Source organism: Echeneis naucrates, chromosome 11, assembly GCF_900963305.1.
Source record: "Echeneis naucrates chromosome 11, fEcheNa1.1, whole genome shotgun sequence".
In the NCBI taxonomy this organism is placed as follows: Eukaryota; Metazoa; Chordata; class Actinopteri; order Carangiformes; family Echeneidae; genus Echeneis; species Echeneis naucrates.
This window is the reverse complement of record NC_042521.1, coordinates 11711180-11737032: the sequence shown is the minus strand read 5'-3', so window position 1 is coordinate 11737032 and position 25853 is coordinate 11711180. Positions and strand designations below refer to the sequence as shown.

At 41.4% G+C, this 25853-nt stretch overlaps 1 protein-coding gene across 5 annotated transcripts; it reads right to left on the bottom strand.

The window, feature by feature from the left end:
* Window positions 1–907: 907 nt before the first annotated feature.
* Window positions 908–19571, bottom strand: igf2bp3 (insulin-like growth factor 2 mRNA binding protein 3). 5 transcript variants are annotated; one of them, XM_029514537.1, is made up of 16 exons: window positions 19085–19571; window positions 18000–18060; window positions 12391–12439; window positions 9026–9077; window positions 8704–8767; window positions 7628–7906; window positions 7391–7525; window positions 6949–7071; window positions 6671–6806; window positions 5959–6090; window positions 5721–5789; window positions 4607–4726; window positions 4395–4469; window positions 4062–4193; window positions 3817–3930; window positions 909–3543 (listed from the first exon to the last, which is right to left on the bottom strand). In XM_029514537.1, the coding sequence occupies exons 1-16, from the start codon at window positions 19257–19259 to the stop codon at window positions 3442–3444; spliced, it is 1818 nt and encodes a 605-aa protein (XP_029370397.1). In that variant the 5' UTR covers window positions 19260–19571; the 3' UTR covers window positions 909–3441. The 5 variants fall into 5 exon arrangements, with proteins under 5 accessions (XP_029370400.1, XP_029370401.1, XP_029370397.1 ...); XM_029514540.1 differs by lacking the exon at window positions 5721–5789 and having other exon boundaries at window positions 908–3543; window positions 4607–4716; window positions 5979–6090; XM_029514538.1 differs by lacking the exon at window positions 5721–5789 and having other exon boundaries at window positions 4607–4729.
* Between the last annotated feature and the right edge of the window lie 6282 nt (window positions 19572–25853).

Here is a 25853-nt window from a genome sequence, read left to right as displayed (position 1 = left end):
AAGAAACGACCCTCTAGAACGACAGCACGTAGCATACAATTCATATGCAACATGGCAAGTTTTATCAAGAGAAGGGAACCACTGTTTAAAAAAAAAAAAAAAAAAATCCTTACAAACCCACATATTTAACACCCACTCATAGGGATGTTGCTACATGACTGCTAGGCTGGAACTTCTGTGGAGGGGGGGGGGGGAAGAAAAAAAAAAAAAGAAAGTTCCCTTCTTTCTGGTTTGTGCTATGAAGCAGCCTACATTTGTACAACATTTGGTAGTTTAGTTGCAAACTAAACTACCAAATTATCCCAACGTTTTGGTACATTAAATGCAAGGTTTTATAAATTTCCATCATTACTATTTCAAGTGAAAATATTGTAATCAAGGATACCTTTGGGAAAGAAAATAGGTGGGGGGGAAGAAAAAAAACAAAAAAACAAACAACTCAACAGTTTAATTAGCTTTTTTTTCTTTTTTTTTTATTCAGAGGCATTTGACAAGTGGAGCTGTGTGTGAGGGGGAGGTGAAGGGGCACAAGCATGGTTGCGGAGAGGGGGGGGAATATCATGCTGAAGTTAGATCACTTTTCCAAAAACTCAGACCAGTCCCTCAAATCTGTCCCATACCAAGAAGATGTTCCACGTCACACAGCCAAGAAATGTTAACAGAAGAAAATAGCTACCAAATCAGCAAGTGTGTGTAGCAACTGTGAAAGACAAAAAAAGGAAAAAGAAAAAAAAGATGGGACTTGTATCCATTTTGAAATCTTAAAATTCAGAATAGAAAAAAAAAAAAAAAAAAGTTTAACTGTTGAATGAAAAAAAAAAACCAAAACATGATTTGACCTTTTTCTCAAAAAAAAAAAAAAAAACAACAAGCATAAGTTCAAATACAAGTAAGCCACACCACCAAATATAGAAAGCAGAAAGAAATAGTCATTTGAGGATTTCACTTAAGCCAAGAAGAGTATATATAAACACTGGCAAAAAAAAAAAAAAAAAAAAAAAATTTGGATCACGTTCAATTCTCCCAATCCTAAAGAGTACATGATTTTAGTTTAAGTTTTCATTTATATCTGGGAAAGCATGGGGAGGCGTAAAGTGGGGGAAAGGAGGGGAGGGCTAAATTCTAACAAATAGAAGAATGCCTCTACTTCAAATATGTGTCTAAAGAGGTAGATCAAAATAAACTGCAGAGGAGGGTGGGGGGGGCGGGGAGGGTAGTTTGGCAGGAAGGAAGCAGGGATATCAGGAGATGTCGGGGATAATTTTAAGTATCACTTGTGCCCCTCAGTTAAGCGTGGTGTTAGGATGGCGCGCCCATGTCAAAAGAAGTGTTCAGGGGGACTGAGGTATCAGTGCGCGCTGGCGCTCAGTGGGGGTAGGATGGGGTGCCGAGTGCCACAACAACCCCCCACCCCCTCAGCTGAGGTAGACGGCGTTCTACTGTGGAAGCATGGATACACTCAAGCACTTTTACCACAATCAACGTATTTACATTCGGCATGAAGAGACAAATGAAATGATTTGTATACTTAAGTTTTGGATTCTTTTACTCTACTCTTACCCCCAGTCAGGGATCATTCAGTACGTAGTTCGCCTTTTCTGGCTTGCTTTCCCTGTTTGAACAAATTCAAATGTCAAGTTACATTTGTGGTTTACATAGAAATGTTATTTTGTTTAAATCAGTTAGTCTCCTAAAGCGCAAAAGGAAAAAAAAAAAGAAAAAAAAAGAGAAATTAAAAAAAAAGAAAAAGAAAAGTGTCTCAGTGTGACTCCCCCTACCCTCACCATGCAGTGAACGACATCAACATACAAGGGCCACTCCGAACTGACAAAGCTTGCTCTGAAAATAAATCTAGTTGGGCTTGGACCTTGGTAAAACATTATCGTCAGGAAGGTGGCAGATGGCCTGGGAACAGAACAGACATTAAACAGACGTTCTGCTGACTTGAGGGCAGCTACAGAAAGGACCATTACAGACCACCCTGTAGGGTCCTGACCACAACCCTCATAGGAAGGCAAAAAGGAAAATTTTTTTATTTTGACAAATTAAAGTACCATTACCCATAAAGATGTCAATCCCAAAAACTAAATGGCATTGCTGCTATTATGTACGGTTGGCATTATTTGCATGTCTTAGTTTTATACTTTTTTCAGAAGATGGTGGACCCTCAGGGGAAAAACTGAGGCGATTTTCTCTTGATACTCCTGTCAGCCGCCAGCTGAGGGAGCGCCAACTCTTGCTCCAGCGCTGCTATGTACAAATAGACTTTATGTACAGGGTCATCTTAAGTCACACATACACATGTACAATGCCACCTAAAGCACCAGAGTTGAAAGCAAGGTCAATTGGCAGCTGACCAAATTTTAAATTTTCTTAAAAAAATAAAAATGTTCAAAGACTATCAGCTTTATAAAGTATACAAAATACCACAAAAGCAAAATAAAAAAAGAAAGGAACATTTTCATATATAATCATTTTTTTCTCTTCTGAGGTACTAGATCCTGAGGTAGTTAAGTAAAATGCATATTAAATTGGTTTTCCTGGGCAGCAGCAGTTCGGCACCGTTTCCCTAAGTGTCAGTCATGGCGCTGCCCTCACCTCTAAATATATATTCATCTATGTATATAGGTCTATCTATAAAATGCATCCAAATTTATAAAATGCCACTATCATTACAGGGGCAGGACGCCCAATATAATCCACCCTTTCAGGGGTCCTGTCCTGAAACAAGAATCTTTCCCCTAAACATGGCCCACCCGATCTGAGCCAACCCTCCCCCCAAATAAACCTCTGTTGGTCCGACCAGGACCTTGATAGCAATGCCTTTTCCTTCCACAGAAAACTCATGAGAAATTAAATGCTACCAACAAAAAGGGGGGAAAGAAAAAAGGGAAAAAAGAACAAAAAACAAAAAAAAAAAACAAACAAAAAACAAAACTTAAATCTGAAGTCAACCAAAACATCTTGTCAAGTTTGAAGTACCACACCGAGGAGGTGATAGGAGGGGGATCCTTATTTCTTCTTTGTGTTTCTAGTGTTAAGGCAAAAAAGAAAAAAAAAAAGAAAAGAAAAGGGGGGGTAGTTTTGGATTTTTTGTTTTTAATTTTAACACGCCCGTGGGGGGATGGGGGAGGGGGCGGTCGAGGGGTGCGTACATGTGAGGGCAGGTGACATTGTTGGGAGCCCTCAGAAGTACATTCTCAGAGATGCAGAGAGGTGAGGAGGGTGGAGCTTAAGAGGCGAAGGGCCTCTTATTGGCCACACTTGAAAGTTCATCAAGTAAGACAAGGAGGGGTGGATGTTCAGTTGGTGATAACTTTTGACCCCTGAGATGAGCTTAACGACCCCTTGTCTTTCATTCTCCCTGGACTCTGCTGCATCTGTCCATCCTTCAAGTCTTCTGGCAGATTCAGTCACCAATCCTCCAGGTCTGGTGGACCTTTACTTCCTGCGGGGCAGTGGAGCTGGGGCTCCAGCTGGAGGCTTGGTCTGCTGCTGCCTCCTCACCTGTGCCAGAATCTCCTGAATCTTCCTCTGGGCCAGCTATACAACAAGCAGGAGATGCTCAGATCACAAAACAACCTAACCAGGAGCCTGTAAAACATCCTGTGAAAAGGTCATGCCAGCTCATCTTTGTAGGAAGAAACTAAGCTCAAAGCAAAACTTAAAATTGCCAAATAGTGGTTCCATGGTTGCAGTGAAGCCTTTTTGATGCAAAAAAGGCCACTGAAATTACCTTAATTCAATTAAATGGAACATGTGCCAATGGGCACAGCTGATTGGACATTCATTTTCTTTTTTTAAATAAAGACCCACCTGGCATGCAAAGAAGTGTCCACTAATCTTGACTATGACCTGGTCATTCTCATCTGGCGTCTGGTCCCTGGGTACCACCACTTCTGCACATGTCAGGTTCTGTAATTCGTTCACCTGAAGCCACAACATGGAGATTGAATGGCACCAGAAAGAAACTTCAAACTGATTTTTTTCCATTTGGAACAAACGTAATGTTAGCATTTATTAGGAACATAAATTCTGGTTGAATCAGTATCTTTGCTTACAGTTTTTCCACCCTTTCCGATGACTCGTCCAGCAGCAAAAGAGGGAACCTTGATGTGAGCCTCCAGCTTCACCTCTTCCTTAGGTCCAAAGAAATTCTCCTCCTTCAGCTTGCCAAAGATGCGACACTGAGCCTGCAGCCACAGACGGGGCATACAATTGTCACTTCACACACAAAAAAAAGAAAAAAAAAAGTAATTTTAGGCTGTAATAATAGGGCCACTAACAGAGCTAAACACCTACTACCACCAAATTTAACTATTGCTCCAATTTGTTTTTATATACATGTGTACCAACAGTGTTTCATATGTTACCTAGGTATGAGAATACAGCACCTTGAACTGAGCTTCTGGCGGCCCGACAATGATGACCATCCTCTGTTTGGCATCCATCCCTTCTGCAGGGGCGATCTGAAGCAGGACAGATTGGCCGCATTAAAAAACAGCAACCCTCACTTCCGATGCCCATCAATCAAGTGACAACAGGAAGATGGTCGGCGTTGACGTCGCTTCATTAAGATGCACATCGCCACCTGTCTGTCACTCACCTTGATTGAGGCTCCAGCAAAGTGTGACAACTGTTTGATGTGTTGACCCTGTTTTCCAATGATGGCTCCCACAGCAAGCGCAGGGATGAACAGATGAACCGTTTCAGACTCTGGGTGTCCCTGCTGGGTATAGACACTTTAGAACTCCTGTGACCAGGACAGGATCATGCAAACACCAACTGCAGACTACTTGCTGAACTCTAGCCACCAATGCACAAATAGCAGATCCAGCAAAAGCTGCAGTCTCGTCAGCTACAAGGGAGGTCATGCCCCACACTTGAGATTACCAGTCAGAAATAGAAACCCTGTGTTGCAGTTATACAAGAGTAAATATTACTGTCACATTGGAATTTGTCGCCAAACTTTCACTGATTTCCAGTAAAAAGGAGCACACTGCATGTTCCCCATACATGTGTTAAGTTGTACACTGCTTACACCAAAAAGTGTTAGGTTATAAAAATTGAGTAAATTGCCACTTTCAAAATCCACAATCTAAATTTCCACATGCAGTTTAGTAGTTCCATCTGAAAAATAAATGAGTGGCATTTTGATGTGTAGCAAATGTTTGTTTTTGCGATTTTACTGAGCAATGGAACATATCCTAATAGACATTTACAGCTGCAGTACATCTCTTATGTTATCATGATTGACTTGAGCTCAGGAAGTGTAGGTGTGTGCACCGTCAAAGGAACAACAAGTAGCACTGTTGATTTTGGATGGAGCCCAATATTCCAGTCAATGTGTCAGCTGAGGGAACACTGACAACTTGTTTTGGCTGCTGACAAAGAGTGAAGCGGGGTTTTTAGTTTCAGGATGTCTTACGCCAACTGTTAGAAATCGAAGCACCTTACCAAAAAGAGAAAGCCAATTGCTTCATATTTGGCAGAAAGCCTGCCAGGCATCTGGTGAAGCCAATATAAAATAGAACTACAAACCTAGCTTCTGTGCCTCCCCAGGACTCAGGTCTCCCCATCCACCAGGTTAACTGCACAGAAACTAGAGCCTGGCTAAAAGTCAAATGTCAATAAGCAGCTAGAGATTTGACAAAGCGAGCCCTTAACCTTGCAGCGAGCAGCCACAAGCCGTGCAAAGCACTTTGGGATGGGTGACTTACAGCAAGGGGCTGGCTGCTCGCCGATGGCATAGAAGCCCAAAATTGCCCCTCACCCCCATATGGGCTGCACTAAAGGGAAAAAAGAAACATTGAACTTTGATGCTTATGACTAAAAGCTACTCTCTGAATATATTTCTGTCACTCAACTGAGCCAAGCGTATAAACAGTGTCAATTTAAGATTGCACACACAGTCTTGGGATTGTAACCCCAATATATGCAACAAGCCACTGTACTTACTCCAAATGATGAGCATCCACCATGAGCTCCAGGAGGTGGGACATTAGACATGGAGGGGCCCATGCCTGGTGCTCCACTGGGAAACAAACCCAATGCATTTAGATTCAAACCTGGAATCAGGTTGGACTGGAGCTAAAGAGAAACAAGACTTTCTATTAACACGATAGGCTCCTCAGGTGATAGATATGATCATCAACACCACTAATGTGTGACAATCATTGTGGTCGACAGTGTTTACTGGCATGCAACATGCATTATGGCTAAATTGCCTTTGGATATAGACCAACAAGCACGTGCTGCTTGAAAGTGCCTCAGGGGACATTACACTAATAAGAGACACTGCTCTCCAGCAGGATTTCTTTTCTTTTGCCTGACAGTAGGGAGGAAGAGGTCCAAGGAAATGCAAATTTGCACAGAATGAGGTTTATTATACATGCTGAGATGAGCTCTGATTGCACTAGTCATATTGTGGATATTTTGAAATGGCCTCATCCTACCACTTCAAATTTATTAAGTGGAAGTAAATATCAAAATAACCTATCCACACTGATTTTTTGATCTTTTCCTTATGTTTTGTATAAATGCAGCAGTGAATTTATGATTGCTACCTTGTAAGCATGCACACCCTTTTTGGAAAATGAAGCTTGATTGACATCCGAAGTTGGAGGAAACCCATCCTTTGGCTCATTGACCAAGCACTGGAAAGACTTACGTTCATTGCAGCCATGTCACTCTCATACGATTCCCTGATCTTTTTCATAACTTCCTCTTCAGCCCTCGAGCATGCCTCGATGGAGCCTTTCACTGTGATTGTCCGCTCTGGGTTGTAAAGGGTCAGGTCCTGAAGACTGAACAAATGGAGGGGGTGGGGTGGGGACAACTGTATCAGAATAAATTTTGACATCAGCATAAACATTAGAAATGTGTGTGCCAAGTGGCGTTTTAAGGCCTACAGCCATCATTCCCTGAGAGCTCCATCACTAAACTCACGGTGAGATTGTGATCTTGGTCCCTGTATCCTGCTCGATCTTCTTAAGGTTGCGTCCTTCCTTTCCAATCAGTCTTCCTACAAAGTTGTTGTGCGCAAGGACCTTCAGTGGGATTTCCTCAGTGCTGAACAAATGAACAGGATTTCAAGTGTTATCTTCCTTAACATTCAGATTAAACTGACCAAAAAAAAAAAAACAAACAAAAAAAAAAAAAACAAAACACAACATTGTCTGCAGGTTTTCATCTTAAGAATATGAACATCACATCAAGTAACACACATTGAAGATATCAGAATAACTGCTATTCTCACTTTAAGTGTATAAAGCATGCATGACTAAATTCATTTAGATTTCTCAATTATAAACCTGCTAATAAAGTTGTACAACATGCATTTTTTTTAGATTTTTTCTTGGGGGGGGGGGGGAATAAATAAATAACTTACAACTTTGTGTCCAGAGCTTCCTTCTGCATAATTTCCATGATGGTTCTGCAAGCGTTTGAACAACCTTCAGGGGTGGAGTGGATTGTGATGGGCTTCTCTGCAGCACCTGCATTTTCTTTCCTATGGATGTCAATCCTTAAATAGAAGAAAATGGATTTTGAGAAAACCTTAAACGTATGAGATAAATGCACACACATGGAGACCAAACAGTATAATTTCTGACCTCTGTGTACGTACTTTGAGTGGGTCTGTTTGGTGATGTTGCGGATAGTGGCACCCTCTTTGCCAATAATTGCACCTACAAATTGCGTTGGAACCAGCATACGCAGCGGGATGTCTGACTGCACTTTGGGTCGGGCACCCAGACCTGGAGAGCTGGAGCGAGGAGGTCCACGTGTATTAAATCCTCTCCTGCCACTTGCTGAAGGACCCTCTGATGCGGCCGTCTCATCTGGGATATAGGATACTTTCAAGGCATAGTTTTCCATCATAGAACCATTCAGTTTCTCCATCGCCCTGGGGATCATAGAGAGATGTCAGTCGCTACAGCAAACCTCTTGGTTCCCAGTTAGTGGAGTTGAATTTCACCACACAGGAAGGCTTTCAGAGAGACATCAAGAGTGGTGGAGCAGGAACTGACGGACTTAGCTGCAAAACAATTCCGTGCATACCATCAGCATAAGGCTTCAAATTTGATTTTTTCCCCACCAGCTCCTTATCAATGGCAGAATCCAAGAAACAAGGACATTAAAAACACAATCTCAAGGCCTGAGACTAAATTGAAGCCATTTCACAGTTGGACACAAAAAGTGAGAAGGCTTGAGCTATGACAACCTGTAGGGCAGAGAAATCATTTTTGAGCTGAAAGAAATTCACTTCAACGTCCAGTCAGAACTGGCACTGTAACATATCTGCCTTGTTAGCCTCAAGGATTTCGAACAATTATGCCTGGAGATTTCTACAACCACTCATGGAAAGAGAAACAATGTAGTATGACTTGTGTACACCAGGGGGCACCAGATGGCTAATTTAACCCCCTCCCTCTCCAGTAAACACAAACCGCTGTCTCCTTCCCATCATTATTGCATGTCAAATTTTACTAGACCTGTTTCAGGAGGAAGAAATCAGGTAGAGTGGTGGGGGTACAATGATGGCATCTCCAATAGAAAATTTGGGTGTGGTGAAAAACTTCAGCAAGCGCATGTCACAGACTTTGAGACAGATGAGTTGGAGGTCAGTGATGTGAATACACTGTGTGTGTGTGTGTGTGTGTGTGTGTGTGTGTGTGTGTGTGTGTGTGTGTGCACACTCACAGCCTGGCCTGGTCCTTGGCTGCATATCGAACATTGACTACTGCAGTATCCGTGTCAGTGTTAACTGTTGGAGCACACAGCAGAGTCAATTCACACACATTCCATAAACTATGACATTTTGCCACCATAATGGTTCTTCTACAGTCAACTATAAATTAACACATAAAAAAGAAAAAGAAAAAGAAAGTCTACCAGGAAACAAAGTTGCTCAGCTATAACATGGCAGAGGTTTTGAAACCAGAAAAAGGTGTATGTTGAGGCAGTGGTGGAATTGTATTTTAATCAGTGTTACAGCACAAAGCGTAGACAAGTCTGTATTTACCTTGTTCACAGCTCTCTACCGCACCATACTGAGCAAGCATACTATCCAAAACCTAAGAGAGGGAGAGAAAAGCCACGATTACTGAGACTTTGAAGGCGTTGACTAGACTGTTAGTGAACAGAAGCTCATCTATGGGAACCAGCCCAGCTCGCTGCCAGGACACACTCCATTAATTCTGAACCCCAGAGTTCAATGCTGAGTTACGTGGATACATTTGCTGCCCTCTTGTAAAAGCCTGTCTACCTCAAATTATGACTCTCCCTTAGGGCACTTGCACGGTACTGAACAAGTTTTACAGCATTTTACAAAGTCTTAATTTAAAAGTACCCATGAAAATTTCTATTAAAAGTATGGTTTACAGACAACAAACTCATCCATCTATTGTCTGTCTAGTATACATGGTTGTGAAGACATTATATAAATATATAAAATAAAGCTACGGTTGCTTTCAATTGGACCTTTACATTACCAAAGTGAATTACATAAAAATTCCTGCATGTAAAAAAATAAATAGATAAAATAAAAAATAAAAAAACAACCCACACACACACACCACAATGACAAAGACAAAAAGCAAAAGTTTAAAATGCATGCAAACAATAGCCACACTGAGCTGGCCAACTGCCCAAATTTGAAGGCCAAAGGATTTCAACTCATGGATATGATCAAACGTGGGCGAGAGGGGGAGCGAGGGTTCTAAGCTAAGCTAAGACCTCCGACCATGCTCAGTGGAACCCGAGGCCACACCCCCAAGAGCTCAACCCCACTTTCTAGCCAACAAGACTGCGTTCCTGCCCCCCCACTCCACCAACCCACCAACCTCCCGCCTCCTTGTCATCTCCACTCCTTATCATTGGCTGCTTCAGCATAGATACGAGTTCCCTAAAGCCAAGAATTGCTGGCTGCTGGCTGGCTGGGCTGCGTGTCCATCTGCAGAACCTGGCCAATGGGAATCCAGGCCATTCAGGAAAGGGTGGGGTACATTCCAGCAGGAAGCAGTGGCTGGGGGAGGGGTACGAGTTCATGCTACACATTCTGTGAATCGATGCACATGGAAGGGAAACAGTCTAGGCCCGCCCACCCACCCACTACAGCTTGTGAACACGCCACTACTCACTGTTCTTTTGCCGTTAGCACGTACACATGCACACACACGCGCCATGACCCATTGTCTTATCTACCTGATAAGATACATACAAGGCCTTTGCATCAAAAGATCCCATTCTGTTCAGTTCCTTCACTCTTAACCCCTCCCCCCCGAGAGGAGAAACCTCCATGTCACCTTTTGGGAAAGCAAACAGCTTGCTCTCTACATACAAGGAACATGGGTGGACCTAGAGCTGCAGGACATGCGTAGGCAAACTGAGCCCACCATTACAAAACCCTGCAACCATTTGATCACAGTGAGACTGAAATTTAAAGACCTGAATTAAACCTGGAGTAGGGAACAAGCTGTAGGTCACCATGAGAACTTATTAGGCTTCTATAGTCTTTTACGGAGCAGAAAATTAAAACAGGAGTACATGCTATCACAACCTCTGCAGTGGGAGAAGGGGTGCTTCTCCCCCCCCCCCCAAAAAAAAAAAAAGCCCCAAGCCACATAAATACCATTTACACGAGATTCTACATGTAAGTGGGCATCTCAAGTTTGACAAATGTGATTTTGAGTTTAGAAAGCTTCAGTGCAATTTGAACATTTCCAAAGTTTTGACAAATTAAATTTTACATATTCCAGCAGATTAGTCAGTGAATACCAAGGAGTTTTTAACGCTTATCACATGCAGGGGAAAAAAATAAAAAAACATGCATTGCACACACATACACATTTGTTACTCAACACTGACAATCATTTTTCACTAATCAGGCAGTGGCCTTGAAATCTGACCATGTTTCAGCAAACTATTTGTTGATATTATTCATTTTCGCATGACAGCTTTTTTTGCTGCTAACCCCTTTAGGAACATGAAAAAGTGGACTGGGTTTGAAGCAGTAAAACTGACATTGAAGGTCAGTGTTAAGTCTCAAGCCTGTTCAAAGCCTTTGTAGGAGCCCGCTACAAGAAAATCCAGTGAACTACTGATGCAGTTGCAGACAGTTTCGCAAAAATCAATTCAAACCCAGTTTTCTGAATATTTGTCAGAAAATGTATGGGTGTATTTTGCCTGAAATACAAAGGCTTACTTCCAGGAATAATCCAAGAGCAACAGATTTAACACTTTAATTGTTGTACTTTTTTAATTAATGTGGGCCCTTCCTCTTTGTGAATGTGACAGGGAACAACATAAAAAGACTTAAATAGCAAATGAGCAATTTTATCTGATCAAGCACTGCTGTATTGCATTGATAGTGTCAAAAGTATTGATGCAACTATAATTTAGAGGCTTTGTGGGAGCATTTATGCTTTATTTTATTAAGTGAATTTTAGGTAGAAGTTAAAACATCAATGTTCTCTCCCACACCTATATCCTTAGAAACTAATCAGGATTTTGGCATTCAACGCATCTATTATAAGGGTGACACAATGGACTAAATTAAAATGAAGTGCAGATTTTATTTTCTCCAACTTCATGCAATAAACTATTAGATTTTGATCATCATTTCTAGACTTGATATACACATGAAATATAAAGAAAGGTAGAACACAAGTACTAAATAAGTAAAATGACTTTCTAAAAATAAGCTAAATAGAAACTTCACATAGACTATGTAAGGACTTAAACAATTGGGCTGTCCGGGTCAAACCCTTCATCACATGAATGTTTCACAAGTCCTCAGACAATACCCTTGGTTTATTTTTACCTCATTTCAACAAGTTTTTTTTTTTGGTCTTTTTGGTGTCAAAAAGATCTCAAATTACACAGCCATATTGAAAGACAAACTCAAAACATGCCAGAAAACCAAGTGAAATTAGTAAAAAAAATAAAAAATAAAAAATAAACAAATAAAATTAAACCAGCTCTTCTAAACCCGTCTTCAGTAACATGGTTCTAATGCTACAATCATGATTTGCTTCAAATTTCCTTCAAGTGTGATCTAGTCAAATCATCCAACACAATCCTTCTACATGCTTGTGGCATCTTTTAGTAAAATGTCATCAGCTCTATCCTTTCATGCTAAAAACAGATAAAATGTCAAAAGTCAACCAAGATTTCGGGTGTAAATTTTCCGTTGGCATTACCAATATTGTTTACACTTTGCATTCTCTAGCCAAATGTCTAAGCTGCAACCTTCATACAAATCTAGTGCCTCGTCAATTCAAAACCAAAGGGATACCAGGTGATTCCAGGGGGCACCGAATGAGAGCCCAGTTAAATTGCCCCATGGTGCCCCACCCTGGAAGCAGTTAGCAGCCTGTTAGCACTCACCTCCCATTGCATATGGGGCGGGATATTCCTGATCTGCAGTTTACAGCTCCTGGAAAGACAACGAGAGAGAAAGAGGGTGGGGTATGGATAGGATGAGGAAGAATTTGATGAAGGTAGATGGAGGAGAGGTGAAAAAGAGAAAGGAGAGACAGTTAGCAGAAAACACTAAGGGTACAACTGAAACAAAAAAATATTTTGTAATCAAAAACATGGAAATCCTCATTCCCTCTGCCATGTAAAGAGACAGGGAAAGAAGTGAATACTGCTTTAATTCCATTCCCAACGCAGCAGGTGCATTGAGACAACCTGAGAAAGAACACGGGAGCAGAGAAGGTGGGCAGAGGAGCAATTTGACCTCTTTTTGAAGGGGAGCTAGGATATGTTCAGCGTGCTCAAAATTAAAATGAAACTGAAAAAAAAAAACATACCACACCCTAGTTAATTTGTAGAATATGAGGAAAAGAAAAGAGGGGGGCTGAAGGACTAAAACGGCGCACACGTCCAAATAGCTTGACTACATACACTGAGTCGCATATTTGCCCTATAGCACTGCATCATGAGGTTTCCACCACTGCTAGACTCAGGTCTTTTCAACCAAAATATACACTTATCCAGGATCATCCAGCTGTTATCAAAGGAGGAGTGCTGGCAGCAGCAGCAAACTAAAGGGAATCTCCATTAGCTGCTTCATACTATAAGAGTAAGATTTCAATTGTGCGCTTGTTTATAGAGTGTGCACACAGCAGATGCTAGGAGACAAGAAGCTACAATGAGGTTGCTGCGTGCTGTCACAAGAAACAACCAGGACAGAAATTCCCGATTTTCAAACTTTTAAGCAAAAAGTTCCAAAATGTAGTTACACTTGGTGTATAAGAGTGCAAGTATCGTGAGTATGTGTGGAGGTCATAGACACGGAAACTTGTGGATTATTGAGTCAGAGTTTTACAACTGTCTGTCAGCATGTGGATATATTTAAAAAATAAAAATTCTGAATCAAATTGTACATATGGTTGAAACAGAAGCACGTGTGGGGGGGGGGGGGGGGACCAAAAAAAGAAACAAAAAACAGGACTCACACCCTGAACCTATCCCATTTCCACCAAACTAACTTCATGCTCTTTCACGCATGCCTGATACATATGATAATTGTGCAGTTACATAAATGCAATTCTCTTGCTTAAAAAAAAAAAAGTAAAAAATAAATAAACATAAAAAAAAAAAAAAAAAAAAAAAAGGAGTGTCACATCTCTTGTTCTTTTGCCTAAGCTCCAATGAGCTACTAAATGACATTTAAAATTCAGCTCATCTACTTCAAACTGCTCCACTTCTGATAGTTGTTTTGTAATCTGCAAACACTTGACAGCATGCAGCATTTATGAACTTGCTCTTTACACCATGAACTCAAATTCAACAGGACATGCAAAAATGTAAAGAATTACACAGGCTTATCTAGGCTGTTATAAAAAAAATAATAATAATAATAAAAAAAAAAACACTGCACATGTGCAACAAGAGTCACAGCAGTTCAAATTCCTCATCTGAGCCTCTATAACAGACATTCAACAACATTTAATTTAAGACATAAGGGAACTACTTAGAGTCTAAATGGAGAAATTGTAAAGAATATTCCCAAATAACTTCCAAGAGGAATTCCAGCCGTTTCCGGCCCAGTGTGCCATTCCAGGCTGATCCAGCCTCTCTCTCTCTCTGCACATTCTGTATGCTCTGCATTGCGGTGGGAACGCCACGCGAAATGTGCAAATGCACCAAGCACTTCCAGTCGGATTAACCTATAGCTTCACACAGCACATACAAGAAGTCAGCCAGGGTATAGGGTGGAGTGGGGGAGGTATACATTGCCTGGTCCCTGCCTTTGAATTGGAGGGGGGGGGGTGAGTGGGGTGTGGTGTTTGGGGGTGGGGGGGTGTGTGGAAACTAGTCCTGTTTCAGGCAAGGGTGACAAGGACCCTCTCTGCCCTGTGGGGGTGGGGCCCTGTTGCTATGGACACAGACAAGTCCACTGACAGGAACATGGAGAGCAGGGTTAAAAGTGGGAGGAGGAGGGAAGGAGGAGATTGCTAGGAGTGACTAGGGTTGGCTTGTCATGTGACGGCCAAGTGGAGGCCTGGCTCCTTATTTACTTTTAAAATGGACCAACATACTACGTGTTCACGCCCGTCCTTCAGCCAGCTGAGACCTCCAGGACTCTACCATTAAACACCCACACGTGGATGAGCGGACATATGCAGTTGTGCACACATATCCATAAAGGCCAGAGGATGGACAAGTCAGTACTGTAACACTCCACCTCACCTGTGAGCATATATATCTGCATTTCTTAAATGTCCACCGATACTGAAGCACATCCAGAGACAGTGTGGTACACAAGATAAGTGCTCATTACCCATCCACAGCTATTGACTATTCAGAGGTTCTGAATCACTGAACTCCACAGTCTGGTTTCCGCTGCCCTCTCACAGGCCTTATACTCACTCAGTGCACCCAGTAAGTTACATTCAACACTTGAGTTTGGATAGATTGTTTGCAATTCCCTCAGAATTCCAGTGAGTTGAATATCAAAGGTTCAAAATGACTCAACTTCTGCAAAGACTATTACGCATTTGCGCCTTTACCTCCCCCACCACACACAAAATTAAGTATACTTTTAAGAAAGCAGTAATACAATGAAATGCTGATTTGTGTCTCAGAAGAATAAAAAGGAACCTCTTCCTGCAGTCTGCATAAAACAAGGGGCAACATTCATAATTTTGGCACCCCCAAGTCTCCATCCCAAATCCCTATTTTTGTAGGTGGAGCCCCACAGTGACCCCATGACACAGAATTCTTGTAATAAGAGCCAGGAGCCACTTCTACAAACAACGCTGATACGATCTACACCATTGTCTTAATTTATAGACTTTTATGCTTAGCTTTGGGAAAGGGGAGGGGAAAGGAAAAAAAAAAAAAAACAACCCAGCATACATAGAACTAAAATCAGAGTGAAAGAATAAACTGTACAGTCAGTACAATTACGAGACATATGCTATGAAATAATCAAAGTTGTGCACTTCTGAACAAAGTAAATTTAACATCCAGGTCTCCGTGTCTCTCTCACACACACACACACACACACCCCCCACCCCCCTCCTATAGCTATGCCATTTTCTTTCTTCCTGTACATGTGACAAAGAGCGTACATTCAAATGGGGATGAGCAAGCAACATTTAACACATTTATTGTGCTGAACTTATCCAGCAAACACTGGATAAGCTGAAGTTCAGCCAAACAAATTATAAACTGTTTGCAAAGTACATTTTGTGGCCAAATAAACCCAACCAAATGGGGAACAAAAAAAAGAAAATAAAAAAATATTTATATGGACATTGTGGCTGAATTGCTCTGAAAGGGAAATTCTAAATGAATCTAGAAAAACCTAGAGCAAAAGTTAATATTGTTCTAATGCTGAACCATCGTGTCACTTGTCACAGCTATATCTACATTTAAGTTAAAATGACCATTTTAACTTAAATGTAGATATAGCTGTAATATTACGAACACTGCTTGATATCCAACTAAATTTTCATGCTTTTATGGCATATAAAAGTAAAAGCATGAGGTATTGTCAAGAACATGTGGGTGCGTTGCTTAAATTCGTCATTAAAAAAAAAAAAAAAACAAACAAAAAAAAAAAAACTGAAAAAAACCCCCACAACATCTCCAGGAGTCAGGCAAACAAAAGCTGCTGGAATATTTAATAACTATGAAAAGAATACAGTGCACCTATGGACAAGATGTTTAATCAAAAGAATCCTGTTGTGCTATGTTGTTAATGCATACAAAATATTTAGGTCTGAGTGGAGCAGATTTGTAAGTGCAGCAGTGGTGATGATTTCAGTCCCCTTTTGACACAACCGTGACAAATTCACAGGAATTTACATCAAAATGTAATTACGAGAAGGAATTTGGCCAATGTGAAATGCCACACTCCGTAGCATGTCACCCTGTGCACTTTTATCCTTATGACCCAACCCTCCTAAAAAAAAATAAATAAATAAAAAAGCCAGTCCACCTTGATCTGTCTGCTGCAGCACTTCCCCTTCCTGGGGGTTCAAAGGTTAAGCCATGGTGATTGGCCAAGCCCCCAGCTGATATTTGCAGGCAGAATGCAAAGAGGGGGCCCCATGCACAAGTGTGTATGTGTAGCCTATACTGAGAATACTGTCGCTATTGACGACTGCCATGTTCCATGTTGTAAAGGGAGGGCACGTTTTGTACTTTTTTGAAGTGTGGCGGAAACTCGACTCTGTTGCTGCCATAGCCAACACAGCAGACTGCACTCAGAGACAGCAATGTCATCTTTTTTTCTCCTGATTAGGGAAATTTTAGGTTAAGGTCTCAAGAGGGCACAAAATTCACACCTAGTTAACATGAATTATTTTGTTTTTTTATTTTTGCACCCCCTAAGCCCAGTTCAGACCTAGTGGCTGGGGAGCACTTCAGTGACGTCCAGGTGGAAAATACAATTCACGTGAAGACGTCAAAAATCCCCCGCATGCTCCGTTTTCATAGCTTAATACTTTGGAAATTATTTTCAGCCACGTAGTATGGTTAAAAAAAATATTTAAACACGTTTCACCTCGACTTGGATTTCAAACGTGGCTTCTTAGCGTGAGGGAAATAAAACCTAAAACCGACTAAACGATACACATGACGTGTGTACGTCGCGGAAACATTTTCAATCAATTAATGTAAACTGAATTATGACCAAACTGCGTCACCGCCTAAAAATCCGCACACGCTGCCAGTATTTTACGTTCAACACACGTTGCGTAGATCCCACTTTATATTTACAGTAGGCTACACATTAAGGACTCCATGCACTGAAACAATCCTCCAGTGTGGCAACAGGGGTCTAACTCTGAAACTGCGGGGCTTCTGCGACTTGGGCCCCAAAACCTCCAGTCCCACTGGCGTTTGGGAGTCCATCTCATGCAACAGCAGCACATTGTGCAAAAAGGAGGGCGGAAGCGTAGGGCAGGCCGGGAGAATGACGGGCAGATCCTTCTCAAATGGACGACTCCACAAGGCCTGTACGCCTCAAATGCAGCCTGCACTCACTCTGCACACATTTCAGCCAATACACTCAGGCTTTTACTATTCGCCCTGAGGTTGGACCTTAAATATCAAGTAGTGAAGAGAAAAATAAATTTAAAAAAAAAAAAAAAAAAAAACAGCAAGATGGGCGAGCGACAGAAACACAAGGCGGAAAAAGGGCATGTGCTAGTTAAACCCAAATGCACGACGGTTTTAGGAGCACCCCACAGTCATGGCGAGAGGAGGGAGGACACCGCCATACGCCCCTTCCATTTGACCCCCAGAACAGGCAGAAAAAGGGGACACCTGATTTAACTAAAATGAATATGCTCACACCGCTGAATTAATGCTCAACAGCAACATACATGCAGGATTCCAGCAGCAGGCTACATCTTAGGGGGAGGGAGAAAAAAAAACCAAAAGCCTTCTTGCAGAAAATGGCTACAGTAAAGAGGGGGAAAAAAATGGAGCTCCCACGAATTGAGCCCAGCACTGTATAATAAAAGTCGACCTACCTTTGACGTTTAGGGACCGAGTGCTCCACTTCGAGAAGTTTCCCATGAAGTTCAACTTTACCTACAAAACAAAAAGGCAACTATTTTAATTTCTCGGGTCCTTTGACCTCTCAGGCAGGCGGCCTCCTCACTCGCCTTTGGAAATTTATTCGGGGTCAGTGTTTACTCCCGTTTTCTGTAGTTGCGTTTTTTTTTTTATGTGAACATGCATCATGTAGACATGGTAGCGTCCTGGGCATTTTCAGCATGGTGGGATATTAGCAAACAAAATGCTGATTGTGCGAGCCACTAAAAAGCACGAAGACACAAAAACGAGCCAGACACTCGCTCAATAGCCTACGTAAATAAGTTCAGCTAAATTATTGTGTGTGTGTGTGTGTGTGAGAGAGTGAGAGTGAGTGAGAGAGTTAGCGTTACTTTAATTTACTGACCGAAGTGGAAGAATATGCAAAAAAAGAAAAGCAAATTGTTGTGGGGGTTCAGCTAGTTGTTCTACATTTGACCAGCACAATTAAACCACCTGGTCTGTCAGCATGGACGAAATGGCTTCACAATGAGGAGAGCGGTGGCTACAGGAGAAGGCCTACACTTTGAAACTGATGTGAGTGCAAGTTGAAATACAGGGGTGTTAAAAAAAATAAAAGCAGAACGCCACCACGGCCCCATGCCAAAGTGGACTGTGTGAGTGAGGCTCACTTCACGGCGTCCACAGCCCGCTGCCTGAGCGCCCTACTGCCCTACACGGCACAAAACCTGAAAGCTCCGGTATCCTCATCCTCTGGATTGTGATTACGCGACCATTTTTTGTTTAAGTCAAGCAACACTCTGGGAAATTACAAGAGCACGAATTAAGTCAAACCCCAGGCAGCCATTTCTCTGAGCCCACAGTGTCAAAAGGCCAAGTAAAGGTTGTGTGAGAGATAGCAATGCTTGGATACACCCCCACCCTACAGGACTATACGTGCATTTCTCATACGGGCCGTGGAGTAAAAAGGCGATCTTCACACAATTGCAGCTGGTCGTGCGTCTTTTCAAAATACCACTTTTAATCTTTTTGTTTGTTATTTTAATCCAAAGCGTCTTACCTGAAAGAACATCGATGGCCTTCATTGCAGCTTTCTCGTCCGGGCAATCCACAAACGCATAGCCAGTTTTGACAAGAAATGGACCACTGTGCGGAATCTTCCACTGCTCAAAGATAGTTTCGAAGTCCTCCTCGCTCGCCTCTGCGCTCACGTTGCCAATGTATAGCTTATTCATGTTCTGCGCCGAAAGGGACAATCTTTACGCTGAGGGAGAGATAGTTATTTGCTCTCACGGATGTGCAGTGTTTGGAGTAGCCTAAATCGCCTTTACTACTACGGAGTGGCTGTGGCGTGCTTCCCGGTCGTTCAAGCCACAGATAGATTTAAACTGGCAGCCTCACAGTGCGTTTGCGCTCCCTCGCCCCTCTGTCTCTGTCGCACAATAAATAAATGCTCAATTATTAATCTCGTGTCTCCAAACGATGGCGGGCTGGGTAAAAAGGAGGAGAAACTACTTTGTGTCTTCCTCCGAACCCCTTGGCAAAGAGACAGAGAATGTCACACACGGTAAGGCTGGCGCCCGCCTCTAAGTCTAGAGCCTAGAATAAGAAGAAGAAGAAGGGGGGAGAAAAAAAATCCTCTGCTATTCCGGCTTTTTTGAATGAGCCACGTGTTCAAACTACAAATCAGCCCACACGTGAGGAATCCCAATTGCTCAATTAAGTGTTTGGGATTGGGGAAAATTGCACGGGAATCTGGGGTGGGGACAGCAGAGGGGAGTGGAGAAAAAAGGAGGGGAAGAGTGGATTAGTGTTGGGAAAAAACCTGGCGAGCAATGTGCGTAAAGGGATTCCGTGAGAACCCAGTGTATCTTTACTAGAATCACATTCGTGTGCCTTTCGCTGCAAACTCTCGATCCTCATTGGTCGGTTGAGGAATAGTAAAACGGCACTGCGCTCACGCACGCCCATAGCAGGGAGACGCTGATATTGCGGGGGCTTGTGCGCACGGCTGTGCTAAGTGCGCTGTGCTGATGACACAGTAGGAGGAAAAGGGGGGTGGAGCCATTCATAAATGATGTTGCACTGTATGGTTAAATTGTATACTGAACACATTTAATTTCAACAATCTTGCACGTGGGCGGGGGCTTGTACCCTTCCTTTGGGCCTTCGTGCAATATGGGATTGACACGTACTCCTGTCCACACGACGGCATCCATCTTCTCCAACCAGAGTGGAGCCATGCCCTTCCCGTTCAACAGCTCAAAGTCCAAGAGCAGGCCCGAGTTGCCCATTATCACACAAAATAATATTGGTGCGGGGGTGTCTTAGGGCGACGTGGGGGCTGAAGCAGCCCTTGTTTTTTCCAACTTTTAGCCCATTTTGGCGGAACGAGGACGCTTTCGCCATGTGGTCAGAATGCACATGGCGGAAGCCTCACTGCTATACCTCCGCTATGGATTTGCATTTACTGAAAGAGGGAGGGGTCTCCCACACCAAAGTGTCCCTCAGTGTGCAATGTGAACCTACAGCCCAATTGGATCATGTGTGGAATACTAAAATCTTACACGATTGTCATTAAGAGCTTTTATAAAAGATGAGCAAAGGCCGACAGTTTACACGTAGGTCAGGTTGCAGAGAATGGTGTGTTTACGGTAAGAATGAGTCCCTGCAAACGTACCTGTTGATGGGATATAGGTCGATAAACAATCAGAGGATATCTATCTCCCTATCTTTCTAATGTGATTATAAGAATTAAACGATACCTTTTAGTGTGTGTCTCAAATTATACTGTTACATATCATGTATGTTAAGCAAATGATTTGATTAAAATTTAATTTTGATCTTTTATGTTGTGATCATGGGAAATATATATATATATATACACACACACAGTTGCCAGTTCATTAGAAGACAAATCTTCAACAAAATGTAGCACACAGCAGCAGTTGAATATTAATTTCTGCCTTCTTTAAGGTTTTTGTTGAGGTAGTTTTAGCTGTTGATGTGTTAGGCGTTTTTAATATTCAGTGTAGCCTCATGGATTTAAATAGGGTGGCCAAAAAGTAGAAACGTGGACTATAATGCTGTATAATTTCACAGCATACTAATTGTAGCTGCCGAAGATACATCTCTTAACAGTTTTGACAAAAAACATTGCAACACAACATTGTAAACACAATGAAGATAGAATTTATTACACAACTTTTTTACCAGAATGCATTAGTTTGGATCTGTGTGCCAACTAAAGTGACGGCTGAATATATATATCTATATTGAGTATATTCATAACATTAAATTACATAAGTTCAAAATTCAAAACTCATTGTCTTTGGTTCCAGGTTTTAGGTGTGAGTGTCATGTAATTCCTATAATTAGGCTTTATAAGTTGTCACCTATGAGTTATTAGTGGCAGTCTAAAAACATAGCCATTTAATAAGTCTTAAATGTAGCCAGAAATTAATCATGTACCACAATAAAAAAGTTACATTATAGCAGGAATTTTAGTTTAAATGCATGTCCTTCAATGTAATCAAACTACCTATTTACAATGTCGATTTGAAAAGTATGCTAAACTGGATTTCTCAAGCGAAAAGTATTGCAAAAGTGAATGCAGTGGGTGTAACCTCCACTGCAGCCTCAGCAGAGAGCCCTGCTCTGACCTGAATTGATATCCCTGTGTCCCTGCAGTGTTGGCTGCTGAACAGGCCTAGGTGTGCATGCACATGTAAAGCAGGTTACAAAGAGACTGTTGGTTTAGTGGGCCCTTCAGCCACTGGCTCAGACTGGGGCCATGGCTGTCTCAGTGGGTTTACTCCTCTGCTGCTGAACAAACACATAGGGCTCGCTGATTGGTCGAGGAGGCCGACCAATCAGAGAGCAGCAGACCCGCTCCGTACTACCGCTGCTGGCTCGGCCTCAACGCGTTCATTCATTGGCTCCTCGGCGCAGCTATTCTATATGAATCAGCGCGCCAATTATGCATTTCTCCCCATGTTTCCTCTGCTGGCCTTTGTCATAAGCCATACAGATGGAACGAAACACAAGTCGGTGGCCAAGTCCGCGGCGCTTTTTAGAACTGCTCTCAACTTTTCAGGAAGTTTTAGCTCGTGTTTACATCTGGGCCACTCATATAAGTAGTTTAAATAAAACGGGAACAAGAGACACGGTTTAAAGATTACTTTAAATCTACTTATATAATCTTTAAATCATTTTATGATGACTTTTTTTTTTTTTTTTTTGAGTTTCAACTCCCGAAGAGTTTCTCCACAACTTTTCACTTAGTGGTTAGATCCCTGTGCACACCATGTATTAATCTATAGAGGGGATCTATTAAACCTGGGCTCTTTCCCGTGGCATATTTAGGCTCAAATAATTTTTTTCTATCTGGTTTACTTAGCTTCGTTTATTTCCTCTGCAGAGTAAATATCGAAAGGCACCGCAGCAGCTGGGTGTGCCTTTGTGCCTTACAGATGGTGGACCTATAGAGACGGCGGTCATGGGAGAGCTCGCCTTGGCTCTGTCGGTTTAAATGAACGGATGCATGGCTGCAGCCTGCCTGCGTGTGTGTGTGTGTGTGTGTGTGTGGTGTGTGGTGTGTGTGTGTCCGCAGGAGGAGTAGTGAATGTATCGCTGAGGAATGTACAGAAAGTCTCCCCGCCCCCCGTTTGCAGGACTCCTCGCTATGGACAAATTCCATAGGGGGCAAACTGACATAAAGTTCCAGACTAGACTGCATCCTATGTGGGAAGATTTGAGCGGGTAATGTCAGTGTAGGAAACAAACTGACAAAACCGATCATGTTGAATATAGTCTAGATTATTTGTCGAGAGAAAGAGGGGGAGGGGGGAGGGGGACAACAGGGGGGGAGATTGTTTAAGTAAAACGCAGTTTATGGCCCAACTTTGAGCTACTGGCCTCACTCCAAGGCATAGATAGTCTGCGTCGCCAAGCGCAAGGCTCCTTTCCAAAGCCCTTTAGACTACACTGAATCAAGGGATTCTATTCTCCGGTGAGATTGCTCTATTTTTTATATACATATTTAATCCTAGGTGGTTCATATCTTCAACAATGTTTTCTTTCCAGTTGAGTTGCAAGCATTAAATCCACTGGCTGACCGCTTCGGACAGAGTCAGGGAACACTGTGATGTGCGCCATGTTGAGGAGAATCTACAGCCTTAGAGTAACATTAACTGATGGAAACAGTCTTTATCGACGTTGATGCAACTGTCATTTTTTCTCTTTTTTGGTCCAGACAGATGTTTTCTATTTAAACCAAGGGCTTTTATGCAGGCTCCATAGCAAAATGTGGATGTTTTTTTTTTCTCCTCCACATATTCTCCTATGGGATGACACTCTCCATCTCATTAGAAAATGGCGGTTTGTGCTCCCTCAAAACACATGCTCAGGAACCTTTCTTTTATAACTGTAAATAATTACTTACTGCTTGCTGGCAAAATATTTAAATGCGTAGTTATATTACAGCTGACATCTTTACTATTTTTAAAAGGATAATACCTGTAAAGGTTTTCTCCCCAGTTGCACCTTTTTCCAAACAAAACTTAAATCTTGTAAATAAGTATGGTGTGTCTCAGTCTAAATCTGTTGAAATAGAAAAGATTATTTAAATCTTAAGACATTTTAAAGATAATAGTTTAGTGTTGTGCTCAAAAAGCTCTCTATAGCAGCTAATCATATTCCATCTCACTATTGTTTTGTTTGTGATTCTGTAACTATGGCTGTATTTTTAAAAATGAAATATTATTGTAATTGAAGGTAATTCGATTAAATTCTTCACAGACTACATTTCGCATAGCATGGTAGTTAAAAGAAACAGCTTTAAATTCTTGTTACTTTCTATTTTTCATTTATTTAAGACACATGTGAGGTTTTTTTTTATTAAACAGGTAGATTTTTGTATTTTTGCAATTTAAAGATGGCTGTATTTTCCCTGTTGCTAAAGCATTTGATCAATCAGTTTAACAGCACGTCCATTTGTGTGTTAGAGTCTGATTAAAGTGGGTGTTTTCACTCAGTCACATGAATATTTGCAGACTTTGTCATACACTGCGTGGCCATGCTTTAGCATGTAACTTTGTCTCTTACAGGAGAACTTGTCTGCCTCTGTCCTGTTGTTTACTGGTTTCAACACACTGATTGATTAGTTACACTTGTGCTGGGAAAATTTCTCTCTTGACAGCTCAAAAGCCATCAACTTGAATATATTGTTTTCTAAAAGAGGAGAAAAACATGATTTTCACACTTGTAATTTTACATTAGATTATGTTCATTGTTTCTATAAAGTGCACAATTTGTTGAATTTGAAATGGAGCATATCATGTTTGTACTCAAGAGGAAAAAGTTTCTTTTTTTAAAATGTAGCTGTTATTTATTATATGCTAATATTGATTTAAGTTAAAGTGTTGGAGGCAACTATCTGTAAACTTGATGATTTTGGTGAGTAATTTTATAGCAGAAATAGAAATTATTTCATCTGGATTTCATCAAGTTTTCGAACTAAAAAACCTTTTAAAGGGTTACAGAAGGGTTAAAAGAGTAATTTACGTTTCGCCTGTGTGATAGTCACTTGCATTAATTTATGAGATGTAACTATACAGAAAACATGGATTACAAGCTAGTTTTTCAGTTGATAATTAAACATTTTACTACATAAAATAACCAATTGTTAAAAAGTGCTACAAACACATTTTTGATACATCAGTGAATTCCTTATTAGTTTAATTTGGGCTAACTAAAATCAAGATATACTTATAACCTCCAAGAATGCACTTTCATGTCCAAAACATATTTGATTGACTACGATCAAGATCTGCAAATGAGTCAAAATTGAAATGATGGAAGAAAAGTTTCAGGGGATATTTATTTAGGACATCTGTATCATCCAGAACTCTGACTGGTAAATAAGATAAACATTGTGTGCTGATCAAATAGCAAACAGTTGTTAATATTTGTTGTTCCAAGTGGACCCATATGTTCATTGCTCAGATGTGAACAACTCGGAGGGGGGGGGGGATTTAGCCTACATCCCCCACCGGTTGTCCTGTTTTCAGACCATATAGAACACATGCTGTTGCCTGCTAACCTTCAGACATTATCCTGTACATTAGGGGGCTGTCCCCTTAGATATTTTCTCATAACAAATGCATGCAATCCTAACAATGCAATAGCTAACACCTGGTTTGCTATTATAAATCACTGACATCTACAGTAAAAGTACACGGTGAAGTTGATATATGAATGATTTTATTTGTTAAGTAGCAGGTAAGGAGGTATAGTTAGTTAAAACTTCTCCTGATTTTGATATCTAAACCAGTAATGCACCTGTATCTGTGTTTCTAAATATTTAGGTCCAGTTTTGTAGGTCAACTTTTTATGTAGGGAATCTCAATATTTTGAGTTCCCATTCTGTCCCCTACTGGTCATCCTATAGGTAGGTAGCCCTGGCTACAACACCTGTGTAGCTATACAATTTTTTATCAACACAATCTCACATGCAGCTATTAATGAAGGAAATTTCAGTTCATGCACCTGCAAGAAATCACTGCTGTGTATTTTTAATCTGGGCACAATAACTTTTTATGGTTCTGTCTATGGTGTATAGGTCAATGTGTATGACCAAAGTTCACCAACCATAAAAATCCAAGGTTAAAATGAGTACTAACGTACATGCTACTCATCTAACTGGGGCTTTGACTGTCTTTATGGGGAAATGCCTCACACTTTGACCCTTCTATTCTTCTAGCTCGAGGTTACTTTAGGACCTTAAGAATTATCTTGGAGTCAGTGTGAATGAACGCATAACTCTGGGG